This window comes from Varanus komodoensis, unplaced genomic scaffold, assembly GCF_004798865.1.
Source record: "Varanus komodoensis strain SLA01 unplaced genomic scaffold, ASM479886v1 scaffold1, whole genome shotgun sequence".
NCBI classification, from domain to species: Eukaryota; Metazoa; Chordata; class Lepidosauria; order Squamata; family Varanidae; genus Varanus; species Varanus komodoensis.
The window spans coordinates 32,455,010-32,473,498 of NW_025335268.1; the positions used below are offsets into that span (position 1 = coordinate 32,455,010).

Consider the following 18,489-nt stretch of genomic DNA (forward strand, 5'->3'; position numbering starts at 1 on the left):
TACCTGCAGAATGAAAACCTGCAGTAGAAGAGTTTTCCCTTCGCAGACCCATTCTTCAATCTTAAATAAAAAAGGTGCACAGTTATGTTATGTATTTTTATACTATGGAATTAAAAAGAGTAAACTTATTAAATTTATGCTCTTGCACTGCCTTGTTTTTAAAAAGCACCTAAGTTGAAACTTTAATAGCATGCATTTTATTTAAATTTAGTCAATTAAATCAGAAAGTGCTTATCAACTCATTTTAACTGGTTGACATCCCTAGTTATTACCAAGTAAAAACATACAACCATTCTGAGAGCTTCTCTGCTAAATGAATGGTATATAAAAGCTTTAACCAAAGAAAGAATTGAGGTGTCAGTTGCAAATAAAAATTTGAACTATCAAAATTTAATGAAAAGCTGAATGAAAAAGAAGACCACTTATGTCTTTCTTCTCAGTTTTAAATCAATTAAGCTCTGTCTAAACCTAATTTTAGAAAAATATCCTTGCATTTTAATCATTTAAACACAAAGCATGTATGATGGCTTTGCATTTGTTTTTCCCATCAATATATAAGTGACTTTTCAGTCTATTATACCAAACGTTAAATTGGACTGATCAAAAATTAATTTTGAATGAAGTAATAATGTGTATTTGTATTTATCTTCATAGAATTGTAGGAAGAATTTGATTGGAAACTGCACTGTATAACATTTAACTCCCTGTACAAATCTTTAAAGTTTTACGTAAGGTGGTAATGTTTATATGGTGGTTTGGAATGAAATCCCATCTTGAAAGTGCATCTTTGTGCTGCTAAAACAACAGTGTGCTCGTGAATTTGTGCTACAGCCCTTATTACCTATGAATGCTGTTCATACTTCCATAGCAAGACCTTCACAAAGTCTCATTCGTAATTTTCTCTTAGGTAGCTTTGTCTAACAGGGCAATTTACAGAGAGAAAGATTCTCAGGTATCCACTTATGTATGCACTATAAAAAACACACTGACTAGATATTGTCCTTTTTCAACAGGAGAAACATGCTTTTGATAACATATAGACATTCTTTTCACTACTGTTTTTGATATTATAAATTGTTTGGTAGACAAAGCCTTCCCTGATGATTTAGGTAAGAAGGGCTCAGAAATATTTCTCTTACATGTACAGAGTCTACAAATGAAAGATAGCCTAACTCCTTGATTGAAAAAATACATCTGAAATCATGAATATTTAATGCAGTTACTTACTGCAGGTACCAGTAATTTTTTTACTTCCTCCACAGCCCTCTTCAGTTTGATTTCTGCTCTGTTTTGAGCATCTTCCACAGTGATTAGTACATGCAAGTCTTCATTGAGATGTTCCCAGTTGGGCTTGCCTCTGTTTTGTTCTTCCTATAAAAGAGGGAAAAAAGCAGCAAACACGGGATATTTACTTTCTATTGTTGTAAATCTATTCTTTAGAAATTTGAAGCAATCTCAACCTATTATTTAAAGAGTGACATTTCACTTTTGCTTGTAACTAACACCCATCAATACACATCTTACTGATCGTTCCTTTCAAAAATAGTAGTAGTATCTATGCCATGCCTATGTCATACGAACCAGGTGCCTAAGTTACTTTTAGATAGGGTGGATTTCTTCTAGTAGCAGTAGTTAAGAAGTTTTATAGCTGAGACAGTCTATTCTAGTGATGATAATTAACCAGCAACTTCATTAAAAACTATGGCAGTGACTTCCATATACTCCAGTCTCAAAATTAATTAAAAGAAAAAAAATGTTGGTGGAATCACCCACATGCTAGTCTGTTTTATCTGGTAGGATGCAGGTGTTTCTTTCACAGGTGGCTTTTAGATTAGAACTACATTCCTTGACTATTACAGCAGCTAACCAGAACTCTAATAGAAACATGTGAACACAGATCAAACAAAATCCAAAGTGTCTTCCATTTATAATATGGTTGCTTCATCCACATTGTGGGACATATCTAGATGCCAAACAGTAAACAATATAATAATGTAAAGAATAGAAGAAATAACTGTTTATTTTAAAGAGCAAATTTAGAAAGCACTTTTCCCCATCAGCCCCTTATTTCCAGAAATTTGCATCACAGGTCTTTCTGTAACAGACTTATCTCTTCCTTTTAGAAACTGTTTGAAAGGAGTCAAAGCTGAGTACCAATATATACATACCTTTTCTTAAATATTTTATTCATTATTACAAAAGAATGGAATAATTCAAAGCTGTTCAATTTTCCAGAGAAACAAAAACTAAAATTGCCCCAGGAAAAGATTGCTTTTCTCCAAATACTTCCCAGGCCTTCACATCTCCAAGATGGAGGAAACAGACTCCAGAGCCAGAGTGGCATGGTGGTTATAGTGTTGGACTGGGGACCTGGGTCATAAAATTCACTGGATGACTTTGGGTCAGTGACTTACTCTCAGCCTAACCTTCTCACAAGGCTGTAAGCTGCCTTGAGAAAAAAGGTAAGCTATAAATGTAATGTAGTGATGCTGCCACCGAAGGACTTCATATAGGCGACCAGTCATAAATGCAAATACAAGAGTCCACTAAGAACAAATAAGATCTTTGGCCACAACTGTATTGTATTACCACTGTATTATATTACCAATCTAATAATTTCACATGTCTCAGTACGGTAACCAATATCATATAAGAATGCTGTGAATATATCTCATGTATTCTAAAATATAATTACAAATGAAAAGTGACAGGCATGAAACGATCAAGCCATCACTGCCAATTTAAAGGATTTACACTTACAATTTTAGATACAGGTCGCTAATTTGCCTGAATAAAATTATATTATGTATTTAGATATAGATAGGTAGATGACATACTCAAACATGCTTCTAATTACTTTTTAGATTTATCTTGAACATAAATTTGCTTCATATATTCAAAATTAGCACTCTTCTTTCTAGAGTGAAGTCCTATTTTCTATACATTATAATACATTATATAAAACCTCTGAGGTGCCAATCTTACCGTGACACTAAGAGTTCACTTCTGATCAGGGAGTTGGGGTACCTGTTACTTGTATTCAAGCATCTCACACTTTGCCAATTAAAGTAAGATTACATTACTCTGATCCCAATGCTTCAACACTTTGGAAGCTACCCACTACTAACCAGCCCCATTATTTGTCTTCTTGGATTTGGTACCAAACCTGACTCAAAGACTGATAATCAAAGCTTTGTGCTTCCCACTAAATAACTTTTTTTTTATAAAAAAGTCAAGTCTATAAAATTAGAAGGAATAGAAAATAATCTCAGCATTGTGCACTGCATGAAACTCTTGCCCATCCACCTGTATGATGTCTTTTCTCTAATAGCTTCATTGACACTGCTCATTAACCATGCTGGTAACTTCTTGAATTTCACTGTACCTTTTCTGAACTACAGCATACATTCTTGCTGAGTTTCTATTATGGTAATTTTAAATAACTCCCAAGTTTTCTTAGAAGATTCAACCTTCTTGACTCTGGTTTTCAACTTCATTTTTGCCAATATCTCTTGTTTTTTAAGGAAATCTCCTTTGAAGGCCAATTTAAGATACTGAACTTCCTTATGAGTTTTTCAATAAATATATATGTTATCTATTTTTCTGACCAAAATATGCATCCAACAAACCAATGCAAAAACTACCAATAGTACATTGCGTTATCTTTTGGATGTTCCCTAATTTCACTTGCCATTTTGAAGGTCACCCTCAGCATTTTGGAAAAGGGGACAACAAAACCACAATGTCTTTAAAGCCAGGTATTCCCCCCACCCCCTGCCAAACACAATGATCCTATGGTGGAATCTGTCCCTTTTCAGATTTCTAGTCTGACACTATGCCTCTTTTCTCCAGAATTCTGGCTTACCACTACATCCAAACACAGCCTTTGTAAGAATTTGATGCATGGGTGGGTATTCTAATTCATAGAGAATAAGGCAATCATTGGCTACTAGTCATATTAGCTACACTTAACTCCAGTAAGAAAGGCAGCATGCTTCTATACATTAGCTGGTGGAGTCCATAATTAGTATCACCCTCAGGTCCTACTTGAGGATTTCCCACATACAACTGGTTATGCATTGAATTAACAAAATGCTGGACTAGATAGGCATTTGGTATGCTTCCTGTGGCAGCAGAGTCTATATTTATAGTTTCACTATACACTGTATGAAGAAGTACTTCCTTTTATCTGTCCTAAACGTCTCACCAGTCAGCTTCATGGAATGACCCTGGGTTCTACTATTATAGGAGAGGAAGAAAAGTATCTTCCTCCCTACTTTCTGCACACCATTAAACACTTCCTCACCTTTTTTCTAAGCTGAACAGTCCCAGTTGCCATTGCTGCTCCTCAGACAGAGCTACTCTAGCCCCTTGGATCACTTTTGTTGCTCTTCTCTGTACTTTTTCCAACCCCATAATGACCAGAACTCAACATAATATTCCAAATGCAGTTGCAGCAAAGATTTGCATAAGAGAAGTAAGGTTTTGGTAGTTCTATTTTCTATTCTGTTTGGGGTAGATTAAAAAAAATCATTTTTTTTAAATTTAAATCAAATTTTTAAATTTTTAATTATTTTTTAAATAAAATGCTTTTGGGGAAAGATCTATCTAAAATGTTCTATTTAAGATACACTATAGTCCAAAGGTTATTTATCATGAAATAATGATTAGTTTTTAATTATGTAGCATGAGGCTGTATACTCATGCAATGTTCAGACTGTTTGGTAAATGAATGAGATTAATCCTTTCACAATGTCATGCTCTTCTAGAGGTTTCTTTAAGTTTATTGGGCAATTTTTCTGTCTAGGAGATACTATCACAGATGCTTGGTTTTACAGCTCTCAAAAGTGTGAATTTATTATGTACAGAGATCACACGCCTCTTTTTCACAGCAAACATGTTATAAAAGAAACATACAAAGACCTTAATGTGATTGTTCTTTTGCAAATCTATGTACACAGAATCAACTCCTTACTTCTTAAGTACTAAGTTTCCACAAATTCAATGAACAGAAGATTGTTGAGAGTGGAATAGATCTGCACAAAAAGCTATGTGTGAGGTGGGAGGGGAAAGCAGTAAAAATGAAACTGAATATCCTTGAACAGAATACTTCATCAGGTCTTTGGGTCTTTTTGTGTATAGCCTGAGTTTTATCATTATTCTTTCCCTGGAGAAGAAAATCTATAATGGTAGCAGGCCGTAAAGGAGACCCAGTTTGGAAATATTTTAATGAAGTTCTAACTATGGGTCAGGCATGCAAAAATGCAAATTATGTAGAAAACCATGATTTAAATCTAGTCTTACTTACTAGTGATTTAAATCAAATCTGATTGGAACAAACTTTGCTACCCTTTCACATGCTGGTTTTGTATTTGCAAACACAGCCGTTTCTTTCACATGATACAAAAGTTCTAGAGCATGAAAAGCAACAAGGTTCTGAGGAAGTCCATACAAAGGCCTTGTCAATATGTCACAGCAAGGATCTGGTTCAAAATAATTTCTGGTGTAAAGTGAGGTTCACAGTATGTGAACACCTTTGTCTTAAACATGTTAATCACTTTGAGAAAAATTTATTTCCTGATCCAATATATTTCAACTTCAAAGAAAAATGGTTCTTTGGGGGTGGGGGGAATGCACAGATTTTCATGGCTTTACTAAACTGACAATTCCATAACTGTACATAATTATTGTACAGCCCCTGCCTTTACTCCTAATATGTGCATGCAGTAAATAGTATTGCTCACCACAAGTATTTTGTAATTAAGTGTAACTAGATACTATAGAAGCATAACTTGTAAGCAAAAGTTTACTTCACTATGTTCACACAAAGCAAAGCTGCCTTCAGGCACACTAGAAAGCCTATTAATTTTCTTCACAACCAGAAGAGAGCAATGGCAGTATCACTACTAGATACAAGTATAACTGAGCACTGTCACTGGTGGAAAGGAACCACTACTTTCCATATCAAACAAGACAGGTAATTAACAGCTATTCTGGCATAGTCCCTTATCACCAAAATACACAACACTGCTAAGTTCTCCTCAGTGCCAGTTGCTCTGTTACAACAAAGCACAGCTGATGTTTCAGGGTCACAGTCATTCATTCAATACACAAGCATAAATTTATTTCTTAGACACTATAATTAAACACAAGAAGAATCTAACTCTAATAGTTAGACAGGCTTGCATGTAAATGTGATATTTCCCCCATAAATGATTGCCTTTCATTTTGCAGCTTCAAGTAGCTACAGTTCACTTAGTTTTGATTGCATAGCAATTAGATATGTAAATAAGCCAAAAATGCTTGAAATTTTTAGATTGCTCACAATCAACCCTATTCTTTTTCTTCTGTACATACAAGTGTCCCATTAGAAGACAATTGTGTCTCACAAATCTGCCAGCAGATGTCTTGTTTTTAAATGATAAGATGTTAGGAAGATGCATAATATGCAGAAGACAACAAAATGGGTTCTATAGATTTAGCCATGTGCAAAAGGGCTGACAGAAGCATATCTCCCCAGTGTGCCTCTTCCCCATGGCAATCTCTTCCATGTGAGGAATCCATCGAGGGGTAGGAATCCCCTGGATTTCATGGGCATGGCTCCTTAGACTCTGGTCTTTTGGTGAGTATGTCCAGCATTCACAGAACACTTGCCAGGAATCGAGCCCCATGGACTATGCAAGCACTGCCCCCTCACACACCAGGAGTTGCCACTGTTTGAGCCACAACTGATGCAGAAGTCTGGCTGCAAGGAGCTTGCTAGGAGAGCACCTCTTCCAACCACTAGATGTGCACCTTTTGCTCTCCAGGAGTAGCTACTGTTTCAACAGCTGCAACTGATGCCGAAGATGACTGGTCATGAGAGGCTTGCCAGGAAAGCAGCTCAGCACAATAACTGTATAAGCAGCATCCCTCTTCTGTGCCAGCTACAGCCACCTTTGGGATGCTTTAACTGACATGGAAACAGTTGCCAGTTATGTAACTGGGTTAGCAGTCAGCTCTCAGCTCAGCTCACTTTGAAAGACCAGGCTAAGAAGAGGAAGCTCACAAATGCTGTGAAGGATGGATTCTGACAGGTCTCAACCCTGGTTACCTGAAGGAGCGCTTACATCCATATATGCCCAGCCACCCCCTGAGATCGGCGGGAGAGGCCCTTCTCCGGGAACACTCCGTGAAAGAAACCAGGAGGGTGGGTACTCGGAGGAGGGCTTTCTCAGCGGTGGCGCCTAAGTTATGGAATGCGCTCCCCAGAGAGGTCTGCCTGGCGCCATTGTTATTTGTTTTTTGGTGCGAGGCGAAGACCTTTTTATTTAAGCAGCATTTTAAATGTTAATATTATTGAATTTTATCTGGCCAGGGTGGCTTATTTTATATTGTATGTTTATATTTTTTTCTAATGTTTATATTTTTAATTTATGATTATGATTATTTAACTTATTGTTGTAAGCCGCCCTGAGGCTTCGGCAAATGGGGCGGCATAAAAATGTTTTAATAAATAAATAAATACATAAATAAATAAACCCAATCCTGCTCTTCCACTCTCTGAAAATGGCGCAGAAAGATGGGTTCACAGCATCGGTACAGCCCACTCTGGCTTATGGAATGGGTTGTCATATCATTCAAACTCAGGTAGCAGGTTTATGTGAGTTTTAAACTTGCAAAACATTAAAACATTCCAAGTATTAAAAATACCAACATGCACCACTATGTACTGTGGCTTAAGTAAACCAAGGTAGATGGAGGTGATTCAGAGTATCTTCCTGAATGGGATAGGTTATGTAACCTTCACCCACATTTTGAGTTATTCCCCCTTCCTCTTCAATTTCTTGCACTACAACACTCATTATTTTTAAAAATGTAAATTGCTTGTTGTATGTCTCAAGTAATCATTATTTAAAACAGAGGTGGGCAACTTTGTTTAGATCAGGGGTCTCAAACTTGCGGCCCGTGGGACGATATTTTGTGGCCCCCACTTGATATCAAAGTTTAGTGATAGTGTGGCCCGCGCGTTTTTCTCACACGCACCTGTGTGAGTCATTACCCTGGGTGCAATGTTCCCTCTAAGCAGCTCGCCGGGCCGGGCGGGGCACAGGGGAGGGGCCCTGCGGCCTTCAAAGCACTGGCAGCGCCCAGGCCGGCCTCTGGGAGCACCGCGGGATGAGCAGCCCACCACCACCACGGTGGTGGAATACTTGATGCGGCCCAGCCTCACCCAGACTCTACTTCCAGCGGCCCCCAGGAAAGTTGAGTTTGAAACCCCTGGTTTAGATGGAAGGACATTTTCACCCCCAGATATGACCATAACACAGGCTGTATTCCTGCCATTTCTACAAGCAATTGCAAGAGGCAACAGCAAAAATAAATAGCTTTTGCTTAAACCCACTGTTATTTTGAACTAGTCCACAAATAAACAAAACTGAGATGACAGTGTGAAGCAGTAAACAGGATCACAGCTCAAAAAGTGCCATATGTGTATGCACAAACTCATACATTTAGAAGCTGCTTTCCTTCCACTGAACTCAAAGTAGCTTGAATTCTTCTCCCTCACATTTTATTCTTGCAACCCTGTGCAGCAAGTCAAACCAAGCCACAGTGATGAGGGCACATAACAGACCATAGCAGGGTAGATTTAAATCTAGGTGATTTAAACCAATTTTAGCCAGAAAGAAAAATGTGTGAACCACAAGAGTCAATTCAGTTCTGGAAGGCAAGCTGGGCAATCTGAATGATCATACATTAAGTGACTTGATTTATTGGTCCTGGTGGAGGTTGCACTGGTATTGTTTACTTATGTTTAATACTAATGTTTAATTATGTTTATTATTATATTGTATTGTTAGTTTAATAAAAGTTTAAAAAGAAAAAAACTGATTTTAATAACTGAGGTAGTTTCATAGTAATGTTTATGTCTCCTAAATATTGAGAAAAATCTAAATACTAAAACATATTAATTTACAACCACAGTAGTACTTACACAGGGTTCCACCTAACATTCTCCACTTATTGCCTCTCCTCCTTCACTCTATAGCCCACACAAGGGAATTTGTTCTGAAGGGTTCCCTAATATTATATGTAAGATTTGGAGTACAACTGAGATCAGTTCCATCTTTTATTACTATGTATACATTTTTTTTACCTAAACAACACAATCAATCAGGTGACAGATTGTTGTGCATTAGATAAAAGCCTGGGGCTACACAACTCACCAGTTAAGTCATGGTTTATCATTGGTATAACTGCTTGGCTGTTTTGTTCCTAAACAAGCGAGCACTTCAGAATCTCTGCTGCTGTTGTTCGTGAAGTCGTGTCCGACCCATCGCGACCCCATGTTATACTCAACAACCTCCAACCTGGCCAATTGTAAAAAGATGATTAAAAGCAAATCTACTCTCTCCCACTCGTGCAGGTCAACCAACTGTTGACAGTGTTTCCTTATTACAATCAAGGCCTTAGGTTTTTGTAAAATGATTGTTGCAGTATAAACATTTTCCATACTTTAACCTAGAGAGAAAATTAATGTAAAATTTTCCCACATCCTTCTGAGAAACACTACCCAACAGTTTCTGACGTTATGAATGAAAATATAGTAACCTGAAAACTGGAGAAATCTATTTTATCTTTTTCTCTCCAGTGCTTTGTTTCATTATGCCTTGAGCTATTAAGTCATATTAAGCGAGCATGGCAGTTTCAAAACTGTCATTCATTTTTTTCAGTTAATTACCATAAATGATATGGTAAATAATACAGATGTATGTGCCAAAATGAAAAGGAAATAAAAGTAACACAGAAAGTAAAAGTGATGGTTACCCAACAATCTTAAGAGATTGAAACAGGTAAGTCAAAAGAAGTAAGGAGGTCCCAGTGTATCATGTGTATTTCTTGGATCTCTAGAGGGACCCCTAACAGTCTTCAGATTCCCAGATCCAATGCTGGAAAAGGACTCTGAGCATAACCAGACTCCCCCTCCTGGTGCAGCCAGCATGGAAATAACTATGCTTCCCCTCCAAAGTAGTAAAAGCAACCTTGGAAAATGGGAAAACAGTATGATCTGGAGCAGGGGAGGAGACTGGGACTGTCAGGTTTCAAGGTATCTTGGTAGTACTACAAACTCCTTCCTACATCTGAAACACCTCAGCTAGATAGCAACATTGATCTCTGTAGGTAACCTACCAAGTGGAAGGCAGATGGAAACCAGAATTGTTTTTGTGTTTCTCCTGCCCTGTGTAGGATGCTAATAATACTTTAAGAATGGAAGCTCATTGAACTGCACCACTGATGTGTTAACAGCTTTTAGTACCTTCATTTTTTCCTTGTTTTAAGCAATGTAAGGAAAATAAGTAAACTTTAACAAATATTCAAATAAAATAATTGTACATCACATTCAAATGACAATACATGTACTTTAAATTTTCCAGGTCAAACTTACTTTTTCTTTGTGATTATTAAATACAAGAAAAATAAATATATTAAATCAGATCACTCAAGAACAACAGAAACTTTTGATACTAATGAAAAATCTTCCAATACAAATTAATCTCCTCCGCACAGGAAAATTTTCCAGAAAATCCACATCAGTACTGATAGTTACTGAGTAAACTAGAACAGTTTGAAATAAACCCCCCACAATTTATAGGTACCGTCATTTTTGAGAAACAGTTATATTATTTCTACACATTCATACAGAAAAGCCTTTTCAACACATGTATCTGGTAGATTAGAGCTTAACTGTATTAATTAATATTATACAAGCAGAATATAAACATATTAATCTAATGTTAGAGAATCACTAATTAATATTACACATTAATCTGAGAGAATCACTGGTTCTTATCTATGCTACTCTGCCCCAATCTGGTGGCCTCAAGCTAATTAGGACTACAATTCCTTTTGCCTTTGCCTGAGAGAGACAGGTTCTCACATACCCAACCACCATCCCCGCTCATGTCACACACATTTTCTGACATGGCATTGACACATCTCTGATTTCAGTCATTCATTTATATGGTGGTCTCACACTCATGACTGAGGTCTCGTTGGAAGCCCCACCTTCATGCTAGGCACATGCAATATGGGCTGGCCTCCTGCCAAATTAAAGCAGCCTTGAAATCTTCCCAAAACAGCTTTATGCATGCCTGCAGAGCCCACATGTGTGAATGCATAGATGACCACTCGGAGAACAAAAGTTACAAGTAAGGAAATCTGTGCATCACACATCATTCAATACCAAGAGCAAACCTCATTCCATCAGACTGTGCATCCCTCCTCGAATCCGTACTTCCTTCCATTGGTAGACAGACAAGGCCAACACCTCCATTGGGGCCCCATTCATTCCACAAGATCCCCATCTCACCATAACCACAGATGCCTCTCTTCTCAGTTGGGGAGCCTACTGCAGTTGTTCCCAGGACAACTGGAGTCCTCACAAAACCTCACATCACATCAGCTTTCTAGAACTCCTGGCTGTAAAGAAAGCTCTGGCAAGCTTACCTCATGGAGAAGGTTGGTGTCGCTCAGCAGACTAGAAAGGAGAGGACAGCTCTGCCAAATATGCAGTACTCTCTAGCTCGAATATTGAGACAATAATGACAAATGAAGGTTGAGGGATTTGACTATGTCATCTCCCTACAGAGGTCAGTGAGCAACACTTCTACGTACAGGGCTGTGGAAGTTAAAGTATCTCTGGTAGAATATTTATTTATTTTATTTATTTATTAAAACATTTTTATGTTTTTTTATGTTATATGCTCTAACTGAGCCAGAAAGATGGAGACCAGAGAGTTCACAGGCCAGAGATAGAGTGTGGACTACCTATTTAGAAAGCCTCTGTGAGGGAATAGGCATTCCATGGTGTGGGCCACTATATGCAATAAAGTTTTTGAGATTGTTGGATGGATGGAATCCTGGATTTGTAGAAAGCTAATGCCCTACAGACATCTAGAGAATGAAGAGCCAGCTCCATGGGGTGAGAAGGATTTTTGAAAGAATGCCAATAAGACAATGATCTCACTGATATGGAAGGAAGAGACAACTTTAGGTAGCAAAGCAGGGTCAGGGCAAAGTACAACCTTGTCTTTGTAAATAGTAATATAAGGAGCATCAATTTGAAAAGCTGTGAGTTCACTGGCTCTATGAGCAGAGGTTCAAGAAGGGCTTATCAAGAATGCAGTTTTCCAGGAGAGAAGGCAGAAGTCTGTGAAGCCATAGGTTGAAACAGCGGCTTGGTGCGAGCATGAAAGACAACGGAAAGGCCACAAATCCCATGAAAGTACCCACGAATCCAAGGTGATGGCAGTCCAAGTGGGAAAAGGGCTAAAGGAAATGGTTGAAACATACGGCGAAGTGAACAGGCTTTAGAAGTCGTATGTGCCTCCTAGAGTCCTCCTGATGTCTGCGAAGTTGGTGAATCTGGGACAAGGAATCCTGATGTCTAGCCTGTGTAGAAGGATAATGATGTGTAATAGTAGCGGTAGAAGGGTGTGGCTAGTATGGATAAGAAGGTCTGTGCCACTTATAGGATGTTGAAGGTGGTATCTGATTGAGACCCAGTCAACAGGTGGTGTTTCTCACCTTTTGGACCAAGTCCATGCGATCATTAGTAGTTTTATGGAATAGGTCCGCCCATCAAACGGCATCTTCAGTTCTTGTCTTTGCTTCAACAGAAAGGCCAGAGGATGATAGCAAAGCGAAGAGGACCTATCACTTCTCTGGGCTCCACATTTCGCCTGCTGTCATGCAGTATAGCTTTCCTCTCTGGCCAGGTGGATAACCTAGTTTTTAATCTCACTGGTCATTGGCATCTTTGGGAAGAGATGAGCAAAGGGATGCCACTCTACCCATAGCATAAGATGGTATGTGGCCATGGTGGCTTGATAATTTGCCACCTTGATGGAAAGGCCCACATAAGAGAAGAAGTGAAGATCAATTGCATCAAGGCATCTGCCTTCTTTGTCAGACTGCATGAAATGTTCTCTTCCAGAGTAGCTTTGAGGACTTGACAATAATGGAATCGGGTCGTGCATGTTGAAACAAACATTCAGCATCCTTCTCTTGAAGAGAAATCAATACATGATTTCAAGTTGACAAGGTGGAGGGGCCACTGATGCTGGAAATTTCCACTCATGGGACACTGTGTCAAGGAACATGGGTAAGAGTTGAATAGTGACCAGTCCAGCTGTTTCAGCATAGACTGCCTCAAAAACTGGGTCTTTTTCCTGCTAGGGTCTTGTCTAGGATTGAGCACAAGGCCATGTGGCATACGGAGGACTTGAGCAGAAAAAAGACCAGTCTCCCAGAACATGGCAGAAATTGCTCATCAGTAGCAATGTATCAGGAGGTATGTTGGAGCATCAGACCGGAGAGGATATAGCTGAGATGGACGTATATTGTCCATGTTTGGAGAGGGTATCTTCAATTAAGTCTGACTAGGCAAGCGAGGGTGAGGCAGCCTGCCATGGGATGCAGCTATTTGTCTAGGGTCTGTAGGAATCCCAGAAGGCAGAACAGCCAAAGTGAGGTCAGCCTGAGAAGAGTATTGGTCAGAGATGGTTGGACTCCAATGAGATCCTTCATGCCTGGAGTTACCTGAGCCCCAGCGCTCTATACAGTACTCCATATCAAAGTCCCCATGGTGTGGAGGTGTGGTTCAAAGGGGTCTACGGTCTTTGTCAGAGGCCAGAGAGTGAGAGCTGTAGCAGGATCTAGGTTACTCCAATATGGAGGAAGACACTAGGAATCAAGCATACAGGAGATAGGCGTCTCTGTACTGAGACCGGGTCTGGCTGTAGTAAGGTTGGGGACAACTCACAAATTTTGCGTTCTGAGACTGAAGTACTTTTCGGAAGCTGAGAATGAGGTTCCTGTATCGGTTTTGGTGCTGGAGCAGAAGGGTGGCTCAGGTCTTGAGTTGGCACATGAGGGGCCTGTAATAGGCTGAATGTCTGTGCATTTTTGAGTATGTTTACCACTCTCCTTCTCTTTAATAAGGATGAGTGATTTTGGAGCCTTACTATTTTGGCTGCTTTTTTTGACTTCCCCATCTTACATACTTTCGATGGGGGAGGGTCTAAGTTTTCATCCATATTAATGGCAAAAGGAGCACCTGAGGTGGATGGTTGGGCATCGGTCGCATGTAGGGCCCAGCTCCACAATTCAGCTTTTAGATGGTCTGCCCACTATTTTCTTTCCTGTTTGGTGAAAGCCTGGCAGTGGCAGCAGGAGTCAACAACAGGAGTTTCTCCCAGACAAAAAAGGCATAGGGAATGCCTGTCCATAGGCGGAGGGGTACTGTCACATGCTGTGCAATTGCAAAGCAGGACTTTGAGCACCATTTTGTCTGTCTGATGAAGGCGAAGTAAGGGGAACAAAGAGGCAAGGGTAATATAGTTTTTGTTTTTTGCTTCTAGTGAAAAAAGTGGGGGGAAACCTGATAATAAAGGAGTCCTAGAAGTAGCTGAAAGACAAATAACCTCACTAAAGGGGAAGAGGAACTTCCCAATGCTCTCATGATTGTGGTCGAAGAAAAACTGAAGTTGTGGTGGGAGACTCACCTTCACGTTAGGTTTATATATAGGTTTGCCTACTGCCAAATACTAATTAATGAGCTTTGGAATCTTTGGAATCTTCCCAAAACAACTCCACGCATGCATGCAGAGCCTGCATGTGTAATGCATAGAGACCATGAAGAGTAACAGATTACCAGGCAAAGGAAGGTTTATCTGTGTTTTGGAGCCAAACTATAAAATTAACCAAACATTTTTAATTTATTTGTATTAATGTGCTATTATGCATCCAAGCATAGCATCTGTTTTCAGTAGCATTTGCTAAGCATCTTATTATTAATCATAATTTAATGTCTTGTTACTGTTTGTAACTGACAAAAATTACCAGACAAATCTCCTTGTTGGTGAGTGAGGGTGAAATCATTTGTCATTTTCTATTCATAAACAACATTCCTCTACTAATTTCCATCTACTGAAATACCTTAAAAGAAAATCTGTTTGAGTCAAAACACAGTACAAATTGTTCCAATATTCTTTAAATTGACTGCAATCTAATCAGGACTTAATTTTAGGACACTAACAGCACCTAGTAATAAAATGGACTGCCTGTTTAAAAAAGAAGCTCAAAGCTCACTTCATTAGCCTCGGATAATTAACTATATCATGGATTTAATACAATAGCACAATAATTAGCTTACATTCCACAGGTGAATATAATCTATTTTACTAACAGTGAAAGTTGGCTGTTCAAAGTCACTTCTCAAAATATAGTGCACACTAGTATGAAACGGAGACACGGTTTTGCAGGTGGGCCAGGGCTCACAGCAATGCTCCCACAAAGTTACTGAACAGCAAGTTGCCTAGTAAGAAGCAAGTTGTTCCACTTTCTACATTTTCTATAGGGTAATCTTCTATGGAGCCAAATGATGGGATCATTCTCCAGAGTGGGCAATTTCATTTTTACCTATTTGGCCACTCACCATTTCAGTTGTCAAGCTCTAAGTAACAGGGAAAAACAATAGGCAATTAAAATGACAGGCTATAACTTCAGCTGTGGCTTTTAAAAAACACCCATAGGATCAAAATCTGTGCACATTTCTCCATTACACTCACAGCAAGAGAGGAAAACAGTATGAATTAACATAAGTGTTGTATGCATGTTAGTGCTGAGCAAAAGAATGTCTATTTTTGCAGCCCAATTTGCAGGCTGCAAAAATGGGGTGAAAGGAGTTCTAGATATTTGAAGATACAGGAAGCTTAATGGACCAACCAAGGATTTTAAAAAGTTTAGCCGACATTTTTAGCAACACCAACTCTATCCTCCAAGGACAGTGCCAAGACATTCAGCCAAGATGCCTATGGGTAGTCCAAAACAGGACATGAAAACACGCACCCTTCTGTTCATCTTTCCCAGCAACTCATATACAAAGACAGACTGTCTCCAACACTAGAAGAAATATACCACCTGTGTGACTAGTAGCTCTTAATAATCTTTTATTTGCCCTGTCATTATTTAGCTACCCTGCATGATGCCAGGTTCTATTATTATTAGAGAGGGTTTCCACTTTCTCCGTAAAATGCATACTTGCATACAATACCAAGACCCCATCCTACCTTTTTTCTAGGCTATAAAACCCCCAATTTTGTATTCTTCCCTCATACAGAAGATTCTCCAAGCACCTTCGTTAGTTTCCTTTTTGTTGCTACCTTTTGCAGCTCTGTTGAAATCCTTAAATGCAATGAGAACAGTACACTATTTTCAAGGGTGCTTGCACCAAAGATTAGCACAAGACATCATGATATTAACTTTATGTTCAATTCATTTTCTAATTGTTCACATGGAACTTACAATTTTTGTAACTGCAGCATACTATGTTGACATTTTCACAAAGGTAGTCCACTACAACCTGCAGCACCTCTTTTTTGGTCAGTCAGACACTGCTAGCTCAAATTATCAGCATATACACCTTTTTGCCCCAGTACATGACACTTTATACTTGCTTAGATTAAACTGCATTTGCCATATTAACTGTTCTTTCTCTGTTAGCAAAAATCTTTTTGTTCACCAGCTGTGATGAGGTAGCTTTAACATGAACTTCCATTAAAAATGTATGGGAAATATAGTTATCAATTATTATTAACGTCCCTATATTCTACCTCCAGGTAAAAAGACAGCATACCTCTGATACCAGTCATTGGGCACAACAGAAAGAAATGGATATTGTACCTATGTACCACTTGTGTACTTCCCACAGGTATCCAGCTGGCCACTATGGGATATAAGATGCTGCACTGGATAGCCATTTTTATTCTGATTCAGCAGGACTCTTCTCTTTCTAAAAGCACTGTACCTAGGGGGCCCTCCAAATGTTTTGGCCTACAACTCCTTAAAACTGCTAAACTGGCTAGAGCTGACAGAAGTTTTATGTCAACTGGAAGGTCACAAGTTGCCCAACCCTTTTTTTACAAGAACGGTGAAAGGAAGACCCAAGAGGGTCAAAACACTGCTAGATGCTTGAACATTTAAAATTACCGATAGAATATATATGCAACTAATTATAAAAATAAGCTCAAGAGAATCTAAGTGAGCAGTCACCAATATTTCTTTTTTAAAGCAGGAATCATGCATAAATAAGAATAAAGACAGCTTACTCATTTAAAAATGTGCTGACAATGAGACAGATATGAAATCTGTTAAAATCACCCTGCTTTGCCCCTCTCTAAATCCTATTTTCAGAGAAAACTCTGCTTTTGACAGCTCAATAAAAGCAGGTTTTAGTGAAAGCCGGAATACATGTTTCCACCTTCTCAAGACCTAGATAATTGGGAACAAGTGGAAAAAATAAGATCACCAGGACCTATTGTAAGGGCAATCAAATCCCTTGCTGCAAGGAGGGGGGGGGTCCCATCTACTTTTGTGAGCAAATATTATTCAAAGCTTTGCTTTGACTTGACAGTTCACTCCTTTAACAGCTGTCATATCAAAGCAAAGACAAAAAGTTCTGTTAGGAGCCTCTCTGGCTCTATGTCCATGATTGGTACAGGAAGAAAATGCTAATATGAGGCTTACTGATTTTGGATCCAAGGAACTATGCACCTCTCAAGCTGCACAAATCTGATCAAAACAACAAATTATAAAAGGTATGACTGGGCACAAAAAATTAAAAAGACAAAGCCAAGCAGTGGCAACACTTCCAATGTGCTCCTTAGGACACTCTTTGGAGTTTGCTGCTTGTAATCTCTAGAAAAAACAGCCTGCAGTTACAGCAGGGAGAGGAACAAGGTGACTTTAGCCACTAATCCTTTAGTAATGTCTGTTGGCTGCACCACAGGTTGTTTGTACAACAACCAATCCACCATGGCTAATTATCAGGTGTTAGGTTAGTGTGACATGCAAATCATCCCAATAACAAGGATCTCTTTGAATATTTAAAATGCATGAAAGTGACAAGAGAGGTAGTGGATGCTTAGGTAACTAAAGATTTAAAATAATTACTTAAAGGGAAAAGGCAGAAATAGCAAAGCAATTATTTGTATTAAATCTTCACTGCAAAAGGTATTAAACAACTAGCACCAATGAAGCACTTTTATTTCTCATTTTAATATGTGAAAAAGGTGTCACAGTATCCTCACTTTCCTGGAAGTAAGTTCATTGAATTTACTGGGACTATTCACATGCAACTGTGGCAAAGTGTGAGTTATTTTGTGTACTGCACAGTAGGCACATCCAGCACCTTTAGTTGTCAATCCTAAAATGGGGGTGCTAGGCATCATCCAAAAATGGACTCTAAAGGCTAGTTGTGGATTGTTTAACCCATGATTAATCTATAATATCCAGATGTAATACAAAAGCCTCCAATCAGCCTGATTGAGGGGTAAATATTCAGATGGCCACAGAATGTACCCAGCATTTGCTGCAGCAAACCACAGGTTAGTTACATACATACAAACCAGAGCAGAGGAGTTTATATATTTTATTTATTAATTTTGT

The 18,489-nt window shown here is 38.7% G+C and overlaps 1 protein-coding gene across 10 annotated transcripts in view; it reads right to left on the minus strand.

Annotated features, from left to right (window-relative positions):
* QKI (QKI, KH domain containing RNA binding) overlaps positions 1-18,489 on the minus strand; it is a 154,039-nt gene that overhangs the window by 63,442 nt on the left and 72,108 nt on the right. For all 10 annotated transcript variants that reach the window (XR_006413834.1, XM_044421434.1, XM_044421471.1 and 7 more), the window contains exon 4: positions 1,228-1,371. Coding sequence is in view for 9 of the 10 variants with exons in the window: in XM_044421434.1 (XP_044277369.1) it covers positions 1,228-1,371 (144 nt within the window). In the remaining variant the exon portion in view is untranslated. The remainder of the gene's footprint in view (positions 1-1,227; positions 1,372-18,489) is intronic.